This window comes from Acanthochromis polyacanthus, chromosome 23 (genome assembly GCF_021347895.1).
Source record: "Acanthochromis polyacanthus isolate Apoly-LR-REF ecotype Palm Island chromosome 23, KAUST_Apoly_ChrSc, whole genome shotgun sequence".
Taxonomy (NCBI): domain Eukaryota; kingdom Metazoa; phylum Chordata; class Actinopteri; family Pomacentridae; genus Acanthochromis; species Acanthochromis polyacanthus.
The window spans coordinates 19,669,993-19,692,694 of record NC_067135.1 but is presented as its reverse complement, the minus strand read 5'-3'; the positions used below and the strand labels follow the sequence as shown (position 1 = coordinate 19,692,694).

General features: G+C 41.0%; 1 protein-coding gene across 1 annotated transcript in view; it reads right to left on the bottom strand.

Moving 5' to 3' along the window:
• Nucleotides 1–308: 308 nt before the first annotated feature.
• Nucleotides 309–22,702, bottom strand: part of htra3b (HtrA serine peptidase 3b) — a 40,399-nt gene continuing 18,005 nt past the window's right edge. The window contains exons 3-10 of the mRNA XM_051943608.1: nt 22,036–22,168; nt 21,114–21,203; nt 13,059–13,253; nt 12,858–12,890; nt 12,252–12,366; nt 12,109–12,166; nt 11,281–11,376; nt 309–5,056 (exon numbers count right to left, since the gene is read on the bottom strand). Coding sequence (XP_051799568.1) covers nt 4,888–5,056; nt 11,281–11,376; nt 12,109–12,166; nt 12,252–12,366; nt 12,858–12,890; nt 13,059–13,253; nt 21,114–21,203; nt 22,036–22,168 — 889 coding nt within the window. The 3' untranslated portion in view covers nt 309–4,887. The remainder of the gene's footprint in view (nt 5,057–11,280; nt 11,377–12,108; nt 12,167–12,251; nt 12,367–12,857; nt 12,891–13,058; nt 13,254–21,113; nt 21,204–22,035; nt 22,169–22,702) is intronic.

The following is a 22,702-nucleotide window of genomic DNA, read 5'->3' as shown; positions in this document are numbered from 1 at the left end:
TTAATGTCTGTCTGCAGTGGTTTTATCACTGAACCCCAAAAAGAGTTTCCTTTGTGTTTTTTCATTGCATTCCTGCATGTAAGACCTGTTTCCCCTCAGGAATGTTTATGACTGGCTATGAGGCGAGAGCAGGCTTGTTTCCACACAGTTGGGTATTGTACTACTGCACTGTAAAATAACTCCTAAATGCTTCTGCCCAAAATTTCCTGTGAGTCATTGACCTAGATTTGAAGGTGAGAAGGTGTGGACAGACTTCTATACGAGAATGTAATTCTGCGTAAAGACATTGCACAAGTAATAAAACAAAGTTAAAGTTTTAATGTTTTTATTTGGTGGGAAAAGGTACCTCCAAAGACTGATGCAGAATGTTGCTTTGGTGTCAGCATAGATGTAAACATTTGGTTCTGATGAAGTCTCTTCATACTAAAAGCACAAACAATGACAAACCAGAGCAGCAGCAGTGATGAAACTACAGAAAAAAACACTCACATTTAGTGTTCTTCATACCAGCAGAGTTTGTCAACACATATTCTGTTCACATTTTTAATGGAATTGCAACTTACAGCATTAAAAACGTATGCCATCCATAAACCAAAGATAAGCTAGCGATGCTGAACAAAGACTTTGACATTAACACTAGATTCATTTACACTGGAAGTTTATTGTACTGCTTATAAAAACAGGCTCATCAAATGTGTAACTTTTTTTTTACACATACACCACTGTTCAAGTTTGGGCTCACTTAGAAATGTTCTTATTTTTAAAAGAAAAGCAGTTTTTTTTTAATTAAGATTACATTAAATGAATTAGAAATACATTCTAGAAATTGTTAATGCGGTAAATGATTATTCTAGCTGGAAATGGCTGATTTTTATTGGAATATCTCCATAGGGGTACAGAGGAACATTTCCAACAACCATCACTCCTGTGTTCTAATGCTACATTGTGTTAGCTAATGATGTTGAAAGGCTAACTGATGATTAGCAAACCTTTGTGCAATTATGCTAGCACATGAATAAAAGTGTGAGTTTTCATGGAAACCATGAAATTGTCTGGGTGATCCCAAACTTTTGAATGGTAGTTGTCACCTTACTTTCAATTTTAAATACAATTTGATGCAAACCATCACTTTATGACATAAAAAGCTGATCATTCTGTGGTCGTTTCCCCACTGTGTCTATTGTTGAGGCTGTGAAGCTAAATCACTGTTTTTCAGCTGGTGGAATCATGGAGGCCAGCTAGAAAATGAGCCAGTTGCAGTTTTCAGTACATGGGTCATGACTACTAGATGTGTAAATAGACAACTTTTTATAAACACATTTGCCATATTAATTTTTTTATTTTGGTGGTAATATGTGAACGTTGTTTACAGTTTATTCTTCTGCCTCCAAGTGGCTAAAAATCAATCAGTTCTGCTTTTGTGTCAGTGGATATTAAGATTAACAAGCTGAAACATCCATCCATCCATTCTCTATACACCGCTTTATCCTCACTAGGGTCGCGGGGGGTGCTGGAACCTATCTCAGCTGATTCGGGCGAAGGCAGGGGACACCCTGGACAGGTCGCCAGTCTGTCGTAGGGCTACAATACAGATAAACAATCACACTCACACCTACGGGCAATTTACAGTAACCAATTAACCTCTGCATATTTTTGGACTGTGGGAGGAAGCCGGCGTACCCGGAGAAAACCCACGCATGCACAGGGAGAACATGCAAACTCCATGCAGAAGGATCCCAGGCTCAGGCCGGGACTTGAACCAGGAATCTTCTTGCTGCAAGGCAAATGTGCTAACCACTACTCCACTGTGCAGCCCCAAGCTGAAACACTAATGGCAAAATGGCCAGATATCAGAAATTTAAGAAGAGGACTTAGAGGAATCAAGATGGATGCAATGCTTATATTGGAAATCAGTTGGGTTTTAAAACTATTTTTGGCAACAATGGGAAGGACCTTAAATATGGCTGCCGGTGAGCTTACTCAGAAAGGTTCATTATACTGTATCATGCTCTCTGTGTACCTTGTGAATGGATTTCAACAAATCAGCTATCAAAACCAGATACACCTTTGCACAGTACATTTAACACAAATAAAATATTTGAGGCTTTTATATTGTGAGGTCTAACATTCTGACTGCATAGTGTGAAATGTACTCAGGTCAGGGTCAGCATTTGGTTCAGAGGCCACGTCCCATTTAATGCATCGAGAAAGAATCAACCCACAAAAAGGCTAAACGGTTAACCTTCACCTTCTGTCCAGATGAGACATTTCACAGCAAAGTCATCATCGAATAGTCACAAATTCATGTTTCTGCATAATGTTCTGCGCCAAATGTAGAAGCAGAAATGAAGAGCTGAGTTTATGGGAGACACTGAGGGCCCCTTTTAGTCAAAACTGTGCTGAATACTCATGTATAGTCATCATGCCTTAAGTATTTTGGTCTAGTTTCAATCTGCAAGTATTTGTTCATGTAAATTAACCGAACTCAATACAGATCTCAGCGTTTGATCGGCAATGTGAAGAGAAAGCTAGTCCCGACTCCTTCCAAGCAGGGAGTGAGTCAGTAATGCATGAGACATATCAACTGACTGCATGGAACAATTCAGTCTCACTGGGATTCAGTTAGGTTTGCATCCTGTGTTCTTCTGCCTTAGCCACTGGGATAGATGGGATTAGACATAACAACACATCATTTTTTCTAGTGCTGCCTGTGCTGTGACAATGTTGTTGTCTAAACATGTCCAATAAAAAAATGTTAATACCTGTTGCTTACTGCCAGTGTAAGCAGCGTCAAATGAACAATGGTGAAAAATAGTGCTGCCAGAGAAACTAGTGAGAACATGGACAAGGACAGGATTTCACAAATCATATACATTTTGGTAACAGCCCATTATTCCAGACAAAACCTCCTTGAAGGCACTTACAATGTTGCTGTCAGCTGTACCTGTGTATAGAAGTAGTTTATAGCTTGGAAAATCCAAACTGAATCTCCATGTAATCTCCTATCTCCATGTTAGGAGATACAGGAGAATCAGTTTGGCTTTGGGCGAATTGAATCGCGTTTCCCTCCCGGGAAAGTTTGGTATGACCAATCATAGCACGGGGGGCGGGAGTTAATGCTGCGCCATCTTCAGCGCCTGGATTACCCATAAAACACCTGCGCACCTCCCGTAACCAAACACAAACATTAACAAAGTTATTCCTAACACCGCTAATCGTTCGGAAGGAGTCTTTTGTTGCATAGCCTTTTCAAAAATAAGTGTACTTGAGAGTACCCCATGTATTTGCAGATTTTTGTGACAAAAATGGCAGTAATCATTCACCGCGACGCTTTCTCGGCTGCATGCCATTGTTGTTTGGACTACATGGACTTCAAGGTCGATTTGTTTGTGCGTCACATCCGTGTTACGCTGATTGGTTCTTTCTCATTCAAGCTGCATCCGTTAGCCCCTCCTTTTTGAAATCGTCTCCTATCATCACAATGCCAGACTGCCTTTATTTATATTTATATTAATACATACATAAAGTCAGTCTGGATTTTCCAGGCAAAATTTTTTAAATAATGAAAATTAAAGAGTTAAGTCCAAACCTTGTCAATCCCTATATCAACTGGACATGCTTGTCAGATTCAGAAAGTTGCAAAAAATTGTAGGGCAATGTTAAAACCAGAATCAAACATTGAAAAGGTGTTTAGAAAAGCAGTTTCAGATGCTGCTTGATGATCTCACGAGCACTTTGCTGGAAGCCTTCTGAATAGCCACTAAAGTGTGAACACCAACTGCGAACTCAGTTTATAAGAATAGATTGTGACATGCTGTCTGTGCATTAGACCTTTGACAAATCATCAACTAAACCAAGAAAATGTTCCTTTCCTGTAAAAAATATTTGACATTAGCATTTTTGTATGATGTTGCATTTAGTGATGCATTCAGGATGCAGGATTCTGGATCTCTGAAATCTTCACCCTGTCTGTGAGGCTGAATGTAGTTTTATGAAGGAAGCTAATGTTGGCTGCTTATACTCACTACCCAAAGCACAAGACCAAAATGAGGTTTTGAATGTAGACTGTGCTATGTGACTACTGTATTTTGAACACCATTTTCAACAAAAAGCGCTTATGCCAAGCCTTGAAGGACGGATTGACAGCTAGTGGCATGATAGAGAATGATAATTTGGACTAAGGCTCAGATCAAAGGGTGGACATGTGGATGCTGCCTTGTGAGGCCAGCAGGGTTAATCTAAGAGTCATGTGCATTGCAGTTGTGTAGGAGGTGAAGGCTGGGGCCCTGGCAGGCTGTTGATTCAAGGAAAGTATTTTATGAATGTTTGCTTAACAGCAAATTATTAAATTCAACTGTCAGTACATCATCATCGGCTTTGTTTTTTAATGTAATGTTAAAGCATGAATTGTGCTCTTGTCAACTTTGCTTCTGTCTCATAATTTTCAGGATGTACACCACTGGATGCTGTCTAGCAGGCATTACTGCTCAAAATATTAGGAAATACCTACAATAAATGTGTCTACTTGTTGAAAAATATATAATCAAAGTGAAAAAAATCAAGTATTTAATATACATTGAAGGGGTTTGGATTTACGCAGTTCAGTAGGGTGTAAGGTTTGTGCACCTGCTCCAATGTTGAGTTGGTTTGAGCAGGGTTGAGGCACGGCTGTAAATCCTTGAATTCCTTGCACCATGTCAGTTGTGGTCTCCTTTCACTTTGACACAATCAAGTTAACAGCCAGGTATTAGAAGTTAGTATCAGAAGATGAATGCACCAACTGTCAAGACTGCTTCGCTGTTGCAGAGTTTCTGCCAGGTTCTTTCAAAAAAAAAGTATGGCCTGAGATGTTGTTCTAACTCTGCATGAGAGCTGTGCTTTCAGTGTCTACTGCATAATAACATCAGGTTCGATATTAAAGAGCAGGTCATCATTGTCCCTCCTGACTTCCAGCAGCAGGGCTGTCTCCTCCTGCAGTGCTCCTTGCAGGTCAGCTGTGGTCATCAACGGTCTGCCATTCAGTTTCACAATAATGTCTCCATCTTTGATACCACCTCTAGAGAGAGAGAGAGAGAGGGAGAGAAATAACAGGGTTGTTGTACATATGCACTGCCTGGCCAAAAAACAGCCACCACCTGGATTTGACGAAACAAATAGGAAAAAGTCTTCCACCGAATAATTACTGCAGTGATGAATACATTTCAGCTGGCAACAAGTTATTTAACCCTAGCTGATGCAGTGACTAGCTTCTCATTTCTTAAACAACCATGTTGGAAGATATATCCTGTGGTCACGGAAAGGATGTGTCAAGTGGGGCCTAGTTATTTGAGATCCCAGGAGCAACCACCACCTAAATAAAAGCTTTAAGCAAACCAATGAAAAGTTAAAATGAGAAACTATATAAGTTAACCACATGATTATGCTTATGCTTGATGCAAGAATGATTTTAATAGGCTGATATATATTCTGGAAATGATGATTGCTATAGAAGAGAATGATTTAAAATAAGTTATTTGATCATGCTAAGAAAAATGATTTAAAGAAGTGATTCAGTGTAACTAAGTGAGTTTTGAATGGAAGTAATCTGTGCTGTTCTGAGCTGTGTGCAGACAGGATGGGAAAAGCAGAAGTCTCCTCAGAAATGAGGAACTTGGAGTTTCCACAGGATGACAGGATGGGCTCAGGCCTACATTGTCATGACAACTGAAGTGTGTGTAACAAGTGGATGTGTTAACAGAAAAGATGGAAAGAATGATGTATGCGTGATAGGAAGAAGGTTGTGTCTTAAACCTATGAATTAATTACCTGGGCGTACCTATTAGTTAGAATTGTGTGTGAAAATGTGTATGTGCTGAGCTGAAGCCGAGCTAGGGTATAAAACCCAGAGACACAGACACTGAATTCGGAGTTCTCCCCCGGAGGGGAGAGATGCTGCTCGCCGGAGCTGCCGGAGAGCATCGCCAAAGTTCTGAAGAGTCGACACCGGACCCTTTTGCCCAAGAGACGTGAAGACAACGCGGGACTTAGGCTCCAGAGATCGCTGAGAACATCGTTGGAGGCAAAGTCTTTTTCTGACTTTGTTCAACAAGCGAAGACCACACTCTGCTGAAAGGAGAGTCCTGAGAGGTCTACAGTTGTCCAAAGAGATGAAGAGAGGCAAGCACCCATGGCATCCAGAGAGGCACAGGAGGCAGCAGCAGAGGGCTGCTCCACTCCAGGGGCTGGAGGACCCAGTGACCCACCACAGCCTGATGAGACGGGGGCTTTCCACCACCACCATCCGACTGAGAAGACAGCTGAGACGCCCGCACTTGTGTTCCAGCTGCTACTAAAGATAACTGCCAGACCAACGATTGGCTATCGGGACCTCTCCACTCCCCCTGCCTATGAAGAACACCCTCTGCCCACAAAGAAGACTTCATACCGAGTCTGCTGGTCCACGGAGGAGTTCAACTAGATGCAGGTGAAGACCGGGCGTGGCAGCTAAGGCCTGGCTGTCCGCTCTCTCTCCTAAATTTACTAATTAGAGAAGATTCTTAGGTACGCTCAGCTTAGTTTAATTTAGTTAAGTTAGAAATAATCAGAAATAATTAAATTGTTTAATCATGAATTAATGCTGTGCCCCTGCTAATAATTGCTTAATAAAACGCTATATTGCATTTAAAGAGAAGTCTAATGAAATGATTATGATTCACCTATTCTGCATAGTGGTAAAAAGTTAAGTTGATTGTGTGCATTAAATCTAATGGTTCTTAAAGGTTACTTTAATCCAACTAGTTATTTAAACATTACCCCTGGGGTTAGTTATCCAAACCTCTAAAACGAACCTAGGAATATCAACAAGTGCCACAGTTTTAAGAGGAAAGCTGTCGTTAACAAACGTGGTCAATAAATCAATTCTACTACTTAGGAGGGCTGCTTAGTAAGAGAGTATTTATTGGAGTAAGAGGGGTAAGACGTTTGGAAGAAGACAGTTAGGACCTAGGCGAGTATTCCTCGACACCAGCTTAATTATTCTGCTGAAACCTGTTAGGTGGAATACTAATAGGCAGATAGAATCTGACCCTTTAAACGGAGAGCTGGTCCTGATTTAACCTGAGGCAAGGGTTAAAGAAGGCTATACTGAACGACATGGCGTCCCTGGGTGGGCTCGACTAAGACAGACGCTAAAAAGGGACTCCTGTCAGATGATACTGACCGACATGGCGTCCCTGGGCAGGGCTTGACTACGACTAAGAGAGAAGCGCCCAAAAGAAGATTCTGAGGGTCCAGACCGACACCTAGAATCAACCGCCAGAGCCTTCCAGTGGAAACTGGGGAAGAGAGGGCGAATCTCTTCTGACCGAGGGTCCACAGCTGCGGAGATTGGGGAAGGAAAAGGACGAGCCCTTCTGACCGAGGATCCACAGCACGGGTGATCAGCTGACAGAGAGACTCGGGATCATCACGCCTGACGGGAGGTACAGTGAGAACCGCAGGCTAGAAGAAGCCGCAGTGACCTTGGGCCAGCGCACCCCAGGAAAGAGGCACCGCGGAGCAGCCAGACAGAGTCTGCACTCATCCCTGCTCAACGGTCCTACGAGAGGTTTTGAGGAAGCAGACAACTCGAGACGACAAAGACGATGGCTGAGAGCCAGCCAGAGAAAGATGTACTCGTCCCTGCCAAAGAAAAAGAGCCAGTTCAAGAAGACGCGAAAGTCGGAGGCTCCGATGAATCAGAGGAAGAAGATTCATCTTCCAAAACCCCAGTGCCCGGGTAAACAACGATCAGTGAAGTGGTAAGAGTCCGCTTCGCAGAGCTTCACCCAGGTTCCACTCCGGTGTACCAGATCCAGATTGTACTGGTAGGAGAGGGATGGAGCAACTGTCTGCAAGAGACACAGATGAGGAAATGAGAGTTACAGGACATGCTGCATCGCAGGGTGAGAGCTCAGACGCAGATGAGGAAGTAAGGCCAAAAATAGAGTTGGCCACATCAGCTGCAGGCACCCCGGCTGCAGAGGCAGAGAAGCGGCTGTAGAGGATGGCAGCTGTCACTAAGGAAATGAGTAATTGAAGCACCAGAGAGTCCAGACGAGATTGGGGGGCTCACTGATAGGAAAACGACGAGGTAGATCGTTTCGTCCAGAAGAGAAGAATTGCTGTCGGGATCGAGGAATGGGACCAAACCCCTAAAAGAAAAATTGTCCCAGAGAAGTACGTGGAAGAAGTGGTGCGGGTCGTACATGAAACGCTTGGCCATGTGAGCACACTACCTACCCGTAGGGAGCTGGAGAAGCTGCAACTCTGGATTCCAGAGCGCCGTATATGACAAGTGCCGAGGGCCTGTGAAGTATGTGGTCGATACAACGCAGGATGCCGAGGGCGAAGAGTAGACGGGCTCACCATCCGGAAGCACTATTCCCTGGGGTTCTATCTGCATGGACGTAGCAGGTCCAATGGGGGTTGCAGGGAGAAGAGGTGAGAAATACCTTTTAGTGCTGGTGGACTCTATGTCATTCCATATGGTTACTAAACCAGTGAAGAAAGCTAACAGCTACAGTGTGGTTGGCATGCTAAGAAGAGCTAAATATGAGAAGCCTGACATAATAAAGGAAGTTTTAGATAGCAATACAGTTTTGCTTGAAAGAAGAGGAATCCAAGAAGTGGAGCAGCTAGAGCCAGTTCCAGATTAAAGAAAACCAGGAACCAGAAACCATGGCTACGAGCACACAAGGCTTACCACCCTTCGTCGGAGTAGCCAACGTTAAAGGGGTGGTTACTATGCAGAGAAATACAACGAGGCTCTGGGCAGGCAGAGCCCTGAAGAAACTGGATGATGCTGAAAACAGAATCCTGTCAGATGATGCAGAGATGCAAGTCATCGGCGGCTGTGAGGACACATCTGAACTGTTGCAGATCGCTGGGGAAGTGACCGTCACCACTGAAGACGATGCATGGACACAGCTGGGTGACGTGGTTGACCTGTCTGCTCCAGAGGATGATGAGTATCTTTTAAAATGACCTGGTGTTAGCTACCTGTGATCTCAAGGAGAGGGTGTCAAGTGGGGCCTAGTTATTTGAGATCCCAGGAGCAACCACCACCTAAATAAAAGCTTTAAGCAAACCAATGAAAAGTTAAAATGAGAAACTATATAAGTTAACCACATGATTATGCTTATGCTTGATGCAAGAATGATTTTAATAGGCTGATATATATTCTGGAAATGATGATTGCTATAGAAGAGAATGATTTAAAATAAGTTATTTGATCATGCTAAGAAAAATGATTTAAAGAAGTGATTCAGTGTAACTAAGTGAGTTTTGAATGGAAGTAATCTGTGCTGTTCTGAGCTGTGTGCAGACAGGATGGGAAAAGCAGAAGTCTCCTCAGAAATGAGGAACTTGGAGTTTCCACAGGATGACAGGATGGGCTCAGGCCTACATTGTCATGACAACTGAAGTGTGTGTAACAAGTGGATATGTTAACAGAAAAGATGGAAAGAATGATGTATGCGTGATAGGAAGAAGGTTGTGTCTTAAACCTATGAATTAATTACCTGGGCGTACCTATTAGTTAGAATTGTGTGTGAAAATGTGTATGTGCTGAGCTGAAGCCGAGCTAGGGTATAAAACCCAGAGACACAGACACTGAATTCGGAGTTCTCCCCCGGAGGGGAGAGATGCTGCTCGCCGGAGCTGCCGGAGAGCATCGCCAAAGTTCTGAAGAGTCGACACCGGACCCTTTTGCCCAAGAGACGTGAAGACAACGCGGGACTTAGGCTCCAGAGATCGCTGAGAACATCGTTGGAGGCAAAGTCTTTTTCTGACTTTGTTCAACAAGCGAAGACCACACTCTGCTGAAAGGAGAGTCCTGAGAGGTCTACAGTTGTCCAAAGAGATGAAGAGAGGCAAGCACCCATGGCATCCAGAGAGGCACAGGAGGCAGCAGCAGAGGGCTGCTCCACTCCAGGGGCTGGAGGACCCAGTGACCCACCACAGCCTGATGAGACGGGGGCTTTCCACCACCACCATCCGACTGAGAAGACAGCTGAGACGCCCGCACTTGTGTTCCAGCTGCTACTAAAGATAACTGCCAGACCAACGATTGGCTATCGGGACCTCTCCACTCCCCCTGCCTATGAAGAACACCCTCTGCCCACAAAGAAGACTTCATACCGAGTCTGCTGGTCCACGGAGGAGTTCAACTAGATGCAGGTGAAGACCGGGCGTGGCAGCTAAGGCCTGGCTGTCCGCTCTCTCTCCTAAATTTACTAATTAGAGAAGATTCTTAGGTACGCTCAGCTTAGTTTAATTTAGTTAAGTTAGAAATAATCAGAAATAATTAAATTGTTTAATCATGAATTAATGCTGTGCCCCTGCTAATAATTGCTTAATAAAACGCTATATTGCATTTAAAGAGAAGTCTAATGAAATGATTATGATTCACCTATTCTGCATAGTGGTAAAAAGTTAAGTTGATTGTGTGCATTAAATCTAATGGTTCTTAAAGGTTACTTTAATCCAACTAGTTATTTAAACATTACCCCTGGGGTTAGTTATCCAAACCTCTAAAACGAACCTAGGAATATCAACAAGTGCCACAGTTTTAAGAGGAAAGCTGTCGTTAACAAACGTGGTCAATAAATCAATTCTACTACTTAGGAGGGCTGCTTAGTAAGAGAGTATTTATTGGAGTAAGAGGGGTAAGACGTTTGGAAGAAGACAGTTAGGACCTAGGCGAGTATTCCTCGACACCAGCTTAATTATTCTGCTGAAACCTGTTAGGTGGAATACTAATAGGCAGATAGAATCTGACCCTTTAAACGGAGAGCTGGTCCTGATTTAACCTGAGGCAAGGGTTAAAGAAGGCTATACTGAACGACAGATGTTAATCTGTGTCAGAAGGGTCAAACTATTGGCCTGCATCAAAGAAAGAAAACAACTAAGGAGTTGCCTGAAACTACTAAAATCAGGTTAAGAACCTTTCAACACATTATTAAAAACTGGAAGGATAGTGGTGCACCATCATCTTTGAGGTCAAGGGTTGGTCAGGTTGTTGGGCAGGTCAGCTGACTACCTGAATATACTGAATGACTAGGTCTTTCCATCACGGGAGGTTTTTGTCCCTGATAGCAGGAGCATGAAAGATAAAGACAGTCCAACAAAATATGAGATTGTGCGACTTATTTTTTGGCCAAGCAGTGTAGTATTCACTCTTATTCAGATATGAGTACTGTTTTTGTTTGAAAAATGAATTCAAAATAAAACAAATAAAACACATAAATAAATTAAACCTACTTCTGTGCAGGAGAGTGAGGAACAACCTCATGGACATAAATCCCAGTAGTAACATTGGGGAAGTCTGGGTTTTGTTGTTTTAGCTCTTCAATTAACCTGAAACACACACACACACACACACACACACGTTTCAAAAATCCTTTATCTAACTAAATTCATTTAATACATTTGATAAAGTTGCGTTTTCCAACACAAAGACATGAATAAAGCAAGAAAAGCAATCAGAGAGCACAGTACTCCGCCAAGACTGCTCAGTCGTATCATTTCTGACAGATGAAATCTTTAATGAAATATGACCTTGTGCTGAGCACAAACATATGTTATGCATGTGTACATTATGCATGGATACCAAATCACGTGACCTAGATATGTAGCGGGTGGCATGAATTGATGGGACTCAGAAACACCCCACAATTGAATCAATCATCATTTCTGACTGATAAGTCCGCAGAAGTCAGTTTGTCTCACAGTGACTCACAAAAAGGTTGCTTTGCACTGGACAGGACTTGCAGTATATAGATTAGAAAAGCAAGCATCTAATTTGTACTTGGAGTGAGAAAATATTTTAGTGACATACAAAGTCTACATGACTGTGCACTAACATGATGTGAGTTAATACAAATAAAAGAACACCCAAAACATGCTCTTGTGGGACTCCTTTTGCAGAGGCGAATCTCTTACTGGAGGGTTATCTCTGTAAAAACAGCCTAGCTGTATAGTATTTGCTATAAGTGACAATATTAAATATAAATAATACTGTTTTCGTTTTTTTCTATTTGTCATGTTTTCCATCAGCAGTGTTTCATCAGTTAAAACATTTGCACTTACGCTGGTGTGATGGTCAACATCCTGATTCCAATGAAACGCTTCTTTATTGATCTCACATCTGAAAGAAACCCCAGGTAGTTACCATTTATTCACACTCAGTCCCTTGCTTACTGCTAACCTGGTGACATCACTGTCGTCCTCACCTTTGTTGTGCTTGTCGAGCGAATCGTTGAGGAAGCGAGTGATCCTGTCTGAGGGAATGGCAAATGAGATTCCTGCTGCAACCTTCAGTGTGTTGATGCCAATCACCTCCCCATCCTCAGACACAGACACACAACAAAACAACATCAAAAACTACCGTTGACATTTAGATTTTTGATGATTGAGATTTTCTTCCTCGAGCAAAAAAACAGTGACAACAGCAGAACTATTTTTTTGCCAGCTGACATCACGAACAGGAGCTGAAGGACTGTGGAATACAAATGCAGTCATTGTGCAGCTGAAGGGTTTGGAAGCAGACTGATTTAACCGACTTTCTGTAGTTTTTGAGTTTCATGTTTTCAAGAATAGTCTAACATTCAAAGCACCACTCTAACGCTATATTTGGGTTGAGGGTTAGATCACTTTACCACTCAAATCTAGACCGTAAAATATTACAGAAATTACATAGAACTCCGATGCTTTTGTGGGCTCAACCACTGTGCTTCTAACCCCTTCAATTCATTTTGTTGATTTTACCGAGACCCAAAAGAGAGAAACATACTTTACAGCAGTCATGAGAGTCTCTAGATATAAAACTAAAAGCTTACCAAATTGACAAGAGGTCCTCCTGAATTCCCATACTGTGAATAAAAACATCAGAGCCATAACTGTATTGTATACATTGCAGAAACACCTTACAATATGACATTTTTACAGGTAGAAAAATAGAGCCACCTCCAGTTGTGCAGAAAAAAAAGTTTGCTTAGCAATAATTTTGCCAGAGTACACGTGTTTTGCTATATTCTTACATTGATAATAGCGTCTGTCTGGATATAATCCATGTCTGAGTCCCTGAGACCCAGCTCCTTTCCATCTCTCTGAGCAGTGCTGACGATACCAGTAGTGACAGTGTTCTGGAGGGCAAAAGGACTGCCAATCGCCACCACAAACTCCCCGGGCCTCAGGTCTGCACTATGGCCCAGAAACAGCACAGGCAGTGTCGTCTGGGTAGGGGTGGTGCATGGGGGAAAGTGAGAAACACACAAATTGAGCCAGGTTAAGTTTCAAATAACGATGTTTCTTAAAGGATAATTGGGCGCCCATTACAAACACAGAAACAGTCATTTACACTCACTTATTTTCAATGTCAAATCCATTGAACCTGTTTTGTTCTTTGAGGACTGTGTGTAAGTTGCACTCGTTATGGTAATTAAAAATCTAGACTGAGAAGCAGTATCACGTGTACAGTTGGAGCTGGTGAATGCAGCTTGCTCAGGAAGACAAGGTGCAGGACAAGACAGGTCCTTGTTGACACATATGGACATTTAGCATTTGATTGATTTGTTCTGCTATCAACTTGCACATTTTCGATCAACAGCTTTAGACCTAGGGTAATAAAACAAAAACCTACAAATGCTGTAGATAGCTGGGATTGTGTTGGACTCTTTACAGGGGAGTACCTCTCTGACACAGCAATGGTGAGCAGGATAGAGCCATGCTAAACTACACATATATAAGGCAAAGTAGCTGTACAACACATAATCCAATGTGGTGTGCAGCATTTGAAGCCTAAAATATCACTATACCACTATATGCATAATAATATGCACAAGTATCCACAAAGAAAAAAGGGTATATAATAAAAAAAAAAAAAGGTTGAGGAGGCAAAGTAAAAGGGAGGCAAAGGATAGAGCTGAGTGGAAACACATGCTGAGCAGACAGATGGTGTGAGAGAAGGAATGAGCTGAAACTGCTCTGTTTAAGATTTCTTTCAGGTGGAATGTTTTGGATTATGTTCCTCTCACTCTTCCCTGTCTTGGCCATGATCCAGAGTTCACAGTTTTAAGGTGGAAGTGTCAAGCATTGGTCATGCTGGAGCCTGAGTTTACCTTAATTTAGTGATTGAAAGCAGATGTTAATATTTTTGCAATGAATTAACCACATACCATCGCCCTAGTCTCTAAAAGCACGAAATGCGTGGCCAAATATTGCTCAAACCGAAGAACAGAAATGTATTATTATGAAAATCCCCAAGTTTCCTAAGTGGGTGAAATATGCATGAACCAATTCACAAGGCATCTAGAATATTTCTAGTTGACAGACTATAGCAGTTATAAAACTATGTGTAGGAAACAATTTCAATTAATTGTTGAAGCAAGATGCTGAGCAACACATAGATTATCATCACAGTTACAATTACAGGTCTCTTATTTAAGCAAATGTCACAAAAATGTAATGCACTCTTACCTATGTATGTGTTGTAAACCGAATTAACTATAGGATATAGTCCTATGCTTTGTACACAGGATCATCTGTACTTTGTCTGCATTCCAAGAACATTCCTTTTGTTTTTTGTTATTTATGGCGAAGCTTGACACCAGGAAACCACATTGGTCACATCCAAGAAAGTGAGAGCGGAGATGTGATGCCAGGGCCTTTTAGTGTCCATTTGTAAAATCAGTCTAGTTTCAGACTCTTTTCATTTGTTGAGCTGCTTCACAGGTTGATGGCCGAGGGGCAGGTAAAGGAATATTCAGTGATCAAAGAATGGCCAGAGCCTGACTCGACCATTTGACTATAAACTGTTTCCTTCAACTGGCAATCAAAAAGTCTGCTAGTTGTCCTCAAAGGAGAAACCACTGTAGAGCTGGCTCATTAAAGAATTTTGCAAGGTTCAACACAGCTGCTTATCCTAATGAGAACTGCCCTATCACTACAGTATAATGGTTGACACACAAGTTGACCCATTAAGTCATTCATATGATCACAGAAAGTCAAGGCACTGTGGTCTGGAATCCTCTAAACTGTGGGTGGTATCATCCACAGGTCACAATGGTTCCCTGACACTGGGTGCCTGGAGGGGAGTGAAATGTACAGGTGGTCTGAGTTAGCATATATTTCGCTCAAGACAGTATGAGCTCCTCTTTGATTCCCGATGTCTGTTTGCTGAATAATGTGATCCACCACAGGAAGACTGTCAGTTCTTTGAGTGGGACCATACAGGCTGCATTAACTACCTTCACCTCATTCCATCCAGACTGACAAATGATCGCACATCTAGATCTTCCTCTAACTTCACGTCAAACTTCTGCAGCTTTAGCATGAGCTAAAGAGGGACGTGTGGAACAGAGTTCAGACTCGTACAAGATGGCTAATCTAAATTCTTCACAATCTTGTTTACGTTGGATATTTACATTGAGGTGGAGGATTGTTTTTTTAATGCTATCTTATTTAATTGCTTTTCAGAGCTGTAGGAAGTTACTGCTGAACTGAATCTTCATGGTTGTTGCAGCGTCACACTAAAACCTTTCCACTAGCAAACCAGTGAGATGCTTAAATGAGAAAATATTATAAGAGTTGTATAATATACACTACTGTTCAAAGGTTTGGGGTTACTTAGGAATTTCCTTATTTTTGAAAGGCAAGCAAATGAATCAGAAATCCAGTCCCGACATTGTTGCTGTGGTAAATGACTATTCTGTTAATGTGGAAAAGTCTGATTTTTAATGGAATATCTACATAGGGGTAGCCTAGCCGCGCTAGACAACCCATGGCAACAAATTTAATTCTCTGCCAGGGTGGGTCTAGGCTGGATTCTCTTAAAACTGGCCGGACGAATCACCATGAAGTGTAGAGTCAGAAGGCGTAACTAAGTGACGTCAGAGGCGCGACGATTCTGACAGAAACAACCGGCGCACAATAAACAGTTATCTTTCAACTCGGCTTTGGCCACAGCCCTTAAAGATTTGAAGCTAAAATTCAACTTGAAAGATAAACAAAGGACGGCACTTAAGTGTTTCATTGAGAAGAAAGACGTATTTGGACTTATGCCGACGGGATATGGCAAATCCTTAATATACCAGTTGGCTCCGCTGGTTGGGAAGCTAATGGGACTTAGCCACAATCCGCCGGCGCTCTAGGAACTACGTCAGCCTATTCGTTGCACTGATTGGTTGTATACCTACCCAGTTGCTGCAGAGTGATTTGAAAGACAACCTTTTAGCCCGCCTCCCTCCCTGTCGAGCGGCCCTAGACCCTTGTGCCTTCAGAACATGGGTCTAGCGCGGCTAGGCTAACATAGGGGTACAGAGGCCAAGTTCCAGCAACCATCACTCCTGTGTTCTAATGGCACATTGTGTTAGCTAATTGTGTTGAAAAGATAATTGATGATTAGAAAACTCTTGTCCAATTATGCTAGCACATGAACTGATGAATGCATTAATACTACATTTGTTCAGACAGAGCAGAAGCACCTGCTTACTTGCAGATATAGTTCCGAGTACAAATTACATGCATGTGTCTGGTTTTTATATGCATGAGACTAATTATACACCATAGTGGAAGTTCCAAAAATTTCACAAGAACAGAAAAAATACAAGAAGTACAGGAATGCACTTAGGTTCATAATGTGGAGTAGTGGCATCATATGTGGTTGCCAGGTTTGCAGAGGGAGGCATGTCAAGATCTACTTAATTGAAACTCCCTGCGTACCTAATAACCACACAACTAACAGTTTGGAATCTCCTCACGGTAATGTGACCAGGGTGTCAGTATTTGTTATCAATTAAATCAGTGAGCCCTTTGCCTGTTTCCTTGGTACTCAGATTGATTCCTGTCAGCTTGCACTGTGTGAAAGCAGTTGATGGTGATGATGGGATCCAGAGTGCTTTCTGCTAGGTGTGTCATTAAAACATTTAACACTATACTCTTAGAATTTGCTCCTATCAACATTGATGATGATATTATGTAGCCTAAAATGATCTGTGCATGGGGTGTAATCTTTAACAATATGATGAAAAAAGCTTTCTGAATAGATAACACATGCAGAAAACACAAGGTGACATCAGTTAAGGAAATCAGCACACTGCAACAGCTTCAGCTGGGAATTTGCGTAAGAGCAACACAACAAAACAATCCTCCACAAATCCCTGATCTAGATGAGCTGGATGTATTTAGTGTCATCCCAGGGGCGGTTTAGAGTCTGACTATGGTCCAGCTTCCCGCCCTGTTTGTACCACTGTGAATCTGGACACATGACACACTCTGTGAACACACAGCGAGTCTGGGACAGTGATAAAACGCCCATCTAAATACTCATTACCCTGCTGGAGTTTTGCTAGAATGAGGAGTGCTAATGGAGCCAACAAGAATGTTGGATGAAAGCTACCCCGTGGAGTCTTTATTCTCAACAGACATTGTTTTGTTTACATCCAAAGTTTCCCACCAAAATTGATGACATGTATTCTTAAGGTGAAACAGACAAGTGGGTCAGTGTTGCTCCACTGTCTTAGATTCAGTCCAGAGTTGACTTTTTGTTATTTGGGATCCACAACTACGTTCTGTAAAATATCTTGGCTGTATTTCATATGTTTTAAGACCTGTGAATGTTTGTATATATACACACTCCAAAAATGTCTTACATGGCAAGTTATTTAAATACTAAATAGTTTTTTGCTGTTTTGACATGCAAAAATGGTCATGAGGACTCATTCGAATGACCATAAAAACTGGAGTGCATTGGCCTATATGTTGTCATTATATGGGCAGAGTTATAATAACAGACTTGGCAATGTGTTCTATTGTACAATATGGTTTTCCCATCTAGTTACTCACTTCAGTTGTGCACCAGATGTGTGAATCATGCACATCTGGTTAGAAAGTTGTAGCTGCATGCCACGTGCAGAGATGAAACTGTTTGACATTTGGGAAGACAGGATTGTATCCCCAAGAGTCACTTCATGAAAACTCTGAGTTTACCATTTTAATGAAGGGAACTTTGGGTTTTCACTTCAAGAAACAGAGATTACTTTGACTCTCAGTCAGTTGCTATGGTAACTCTGTGAATCTAACTTATTCTCTGGCAGCTTTTCTTCAACAAAACATGAGTGTCTCCAAGAGCTTATGACACAAATGGACTAAATTTAGTTTGAAAATGGGCTTCAGACAGCCTTGTTTCAATATAATTTCTATTACTATGACTACATTTAGTACAGAGCTATTGAGCAAGCTTGACAAATGTAATCTAAACATAGGCACATAGCCATTTTTGCTCTTTTTGTTCTATGTTTGGGTTTTACAGGGTTAAAGCCGATTCTGATTCTGAAGAGGACATCATAACATTTCTGGTATACTACAATAAGAGTATTTGGATAATACTAAACCTTTTTCTGGATTTTAATGCACCCTAGAATGAGCAAAACCAATTGATTGAAGATGTTTAATCAAAGGTGTACGCTCACTCTGAGGGTGCAAAGTTAATTTAACTCTCGTTAGATGCTCTCAAAACAAAACATGGAGACTCCATTTTGGGTTTTCAACTCAGACTTGTGGGTCATAGTCACAATTTGTTAAATCTGCTCACTGAAACAGGCCCCACAGGCCTGTGCTACAAAGCAGTATTTGAAGTAACTTCAGGTTTAACTCTGGGTTTTTGGTACTATGATGGTATTGCATCAACATGGTAACTTAGACTTAAATCTTAACCTGTCCAGGAACAGGTTTTGCTCAAGAAGACAGATCAGCACACATAAAAGCACCATATACTGATCAATCAGTTCTCTTTGAAAAGGGCATCAGCATTACTAGACGATCCAGCGGAGCTCAGTGCAAGATAGGACTCTTCAGAGATACAAGAGATTTCAAAGCTCCTTCATTGTTCTATATGCACGTGTAAAAGAAAATTACATCTTCAAAACTTCTCTTTATTCCGTCAAGGAACGTGGTGGAGTTATGTGACGATCAGCCTACATTTATCTTTCTGTTAATCTGCTGGTCTTACTCAAAGTGAGATAGTGGCATGGTGTCACTGTAACTATGACAACAATTCAACACTATGTCAGCTGCCAGCTGATGATCACATGATTGCGATCCTACAATAAATCAACTGCTGTCGACTTATCGGGACTTATCCATAGGAAATCATGCAACGACTGAGCAGCCTTGGTGGAGTACTGCGCTCTCTGACTGCTTTTCTTGTTCACAATTTAGTTAGAAAAACTTTCATTCATTCATTCATTCATTATGTATAATAATATAATCTTGATTAAGAAATCTCCGCCTAAGCAATGTTTACACAAAGGGATTGTAATATTAATAAGTCAGTTTATTTCACATTTTTACTGTCCAGCTGTTTCAGATTTTCTTCTTAATGTTTTCTGCAGCTGGTTTTATCCTTTATCATAATTAAAACTCCTCATATTGGTTTAGGATCACAGCTTTTTCTTATGAGGAATCTATTAAGTTTTACACACTTACATATAGCCTCCTATAAGATATGAGAGTCAGCCTGCTTAGTGCTTTAAATGATGTTTTCATGTTTTAGACCTTTTTAACACCACCATTGTTACAGCTGAAAGACTAAGACTTAATCTGTCTTAGGTTTTACACCAAAAGAATACATTTATGCAACATTTTTATTTGATAGATATACAGCTTGGCATATGGTCAGATCTACTAGTGCCCTAATAATTTGATAATGACATTGATAAGCACATCTACTTATGCGTTCAAGCAGTCTGCAGCTGTTTCCTAGCCTTCCCTCCAGGGTTGGCAGCTATAGTGATATTCCTTATCGTCTGTATTTTGTGTTTAAAATCTTTTCATTCCTTTTATTTTAGTTTTCTCATCACTGTTTACACACTGCAAAATATGTCAATAAATATGCAACAAAAATGTTTTCTGTTGTTTTCTACATCTTGCTGAGGAGGAAATGGATGTAGCTAACTTGCAAGTCAACCCAGACAACTGTCACAACCACAGTGCATTCCTAGTTGACTTCGAAGTGAGACTGCTTTACGTAAAAGCCTGATTATTTAAAATCCAAAAATACGGCTATATGACAAAGAAAAAAAAAGTGGTCTGTAGAAGGATGGGTAGAGGAAAACAGCTTGGATCAGCTCTTCCGATAAAATGAATTAAAATACCCATGGACTAGTGAACAAAATTATGAACTATCAATTTTATTATTTTTAAATAAACTTTGAGCTAGTTCTTGTTGAAGGTGACCTTGCACTGTCAGTGTCACTGTCAGTTTATAGCTCATAACCACTGATCTTTTTTCTGTATACGTATACTGTAGCATAAATGCTGTAGCAAGACACTTTCATAGCTACTGTAGACACAAGGTATGTTCCTTCCCAGAAATACTAGAATCATCCAGGCAATTGTGGAATTACTATGTAAAATATAAAGGCCAATGTTTTGAATTCACAAAAATGTGCAATTATGCTTCTTTACATTTATCTGTTTTACTGTCAAACACTGCCAGCTACTGTAACATAACATTTCCTTTTAAAGTTGTGGTACAAAAAAAATGCAGACAACATTTTTGGACTCTGCAGCACCCCACCCAAAGTCAGCTTAAATTAAAGGCATTACATTTAGTGCTTTTGAACAGACCCACAGAAGATGCAGACCTTGAAGTGTCCTAAGATGCCAAACATGTTAGGCAGATTTATCGGGGAATGCACACAAAATGATGCACAAGACCAGCTGAAAACCATAAAAGAATGATTATGGCCATCAAAATATACCATCTTGGGTTGTATTTTTCCCCTTAAAAGCATCCTCTCCTTCCCTCAGGAGAATCTGTTGAGCTGCATAGCCACACTTGAATATGTACAAGTACTAAAGGGTTTCAGTATGAGGCAGCAGCTGACTGGGAAAACATGAATCAGCATGGCAACAGTGCAAGTAAACATTCATATTTTAGGATTAGTGTTGGGGTAACTCACTTCAAACCCTAAATGGACTGGTTGATTTCATTTCAAAACTGTCATATCAAATGGTATAAAGTAACACATGGAGTGAGATGAGAATCACACTATTTCCTTATTGTTGATGTAATCACAGCCCTGTGGACTCACCTGGGGGTTGACTTTGATGGTGGCGATGTCAGACTTTTTGTCAATGTCTTTGATGCTGGCTTCATATATGTCACCATTATGCATCTGGACCTTTAGGAGAGAATGAAAGAATTACATTCCAGAGCACTGTAAATTAACATTTCAAACAGTAGCTGCATGTTCTGCTCACTTGAACATTAGTATTGCAAAAGGGATATCAAGAACACAAAGAACCATTTATGTGGACAAATATTTTTAGCACAAGTATTTTGTGCTGATGCTCTCCTCTATTTTACTCTCCACATTGTCAGGTATTGTAATATAGCTAACTGTATGTTCACTTCTTTGAAGAAAAAAAAAATCCTCCTATGGCACAAAATCTCATGGCACAATACTGAGGACGCCTTTGAACCCTAAAGAACTATTTAAAAGTATCTCAAGGACAGAAATACAATAATTATGCATATATCAGTCAACCTGCCCCATACATATTGACTGAAACTGATCATATTCTTTGACAAATAGTTTTGTTTTTTTAAAACATATCAAAATATGATTTTTTGCTTTCATTCTCAGGGCGAGAAGATGAGATCAATACCATCCTCATGTCTGTGCATAAATATAAAATTGAAGTGGTTTGCATAGCCTAGCATAATGCTTTAGAGATGTTGGTAGGTGCACTGCTTTCCCTTGCTTCTAGTCTCCATGCTAGACAAAGATAACCACATCCTGATCAAAATAAGATTGATATTCGTGTAAACATCTCATTCTTGGAAAGAAAGTCACAAAAGTATTTCAGTAAATGCTGCAATGCTCTTTTAAACATTTCTTTTTTATCTTCTAGCTTCATACAGACCTACGTAATTTATATGAGAAAGGTGTTCCTCACACATCTCGAGCTTTAGTGATGGGAGTCAAAAAATAAAAACCTGTTTTAGTGTACCTTGAGATGCTGTTGACCTGACACTGGTGAGGTGGTAGAGACGACATGGGCATTGGTAACAATCAGCCCATTCTCTGACATGACGAAGCCGGATCCACTGGACAGAGGGATGTTGCGACCAAAGAGTGGATGTCTAGGGATATGGTGAAAGTGAAGGTAAATAGTATGGATTACGCAAAGCAGCTCTCACTGACAAAGATGTACAATTCACAATTTATGATGCTTTTTAGCATGCCTATCAGGTTAACAATTCTAACAAAGCACTGAGGAAGGTGAAATTGTGTGTCTCTTTCTTTTAATCACAAAAATGCTTTTCATAGTTGTTGTTTCAGTGAACTCTCTAGCAGACCAAAAACACCCGATGCACCGAATTGAATCCCCCAGTAGTCAGGATATAACGTTTGACATACATGCTTGTTTCATAATTTGAATTGATATTTGGTTTCCCAAGATATGGACTTCTTCTGGAAGCCGGAAGTTGTGACAGTGCTGCTCCAGAAGGTCCAGGTGATGGGGAGGTCCTGGTTGAGTAGCAGTGGCAGCAGCATAGGGTCAGTGGCTTAGAGCAAAAATTTAACTTCCTTGTTAGGGGATAAACAAAAATGCCGAAATGTTACTGCGAGGTCATCAGTGTAATGGTAAATAGAGAATGGAGACAAGCTGCTGC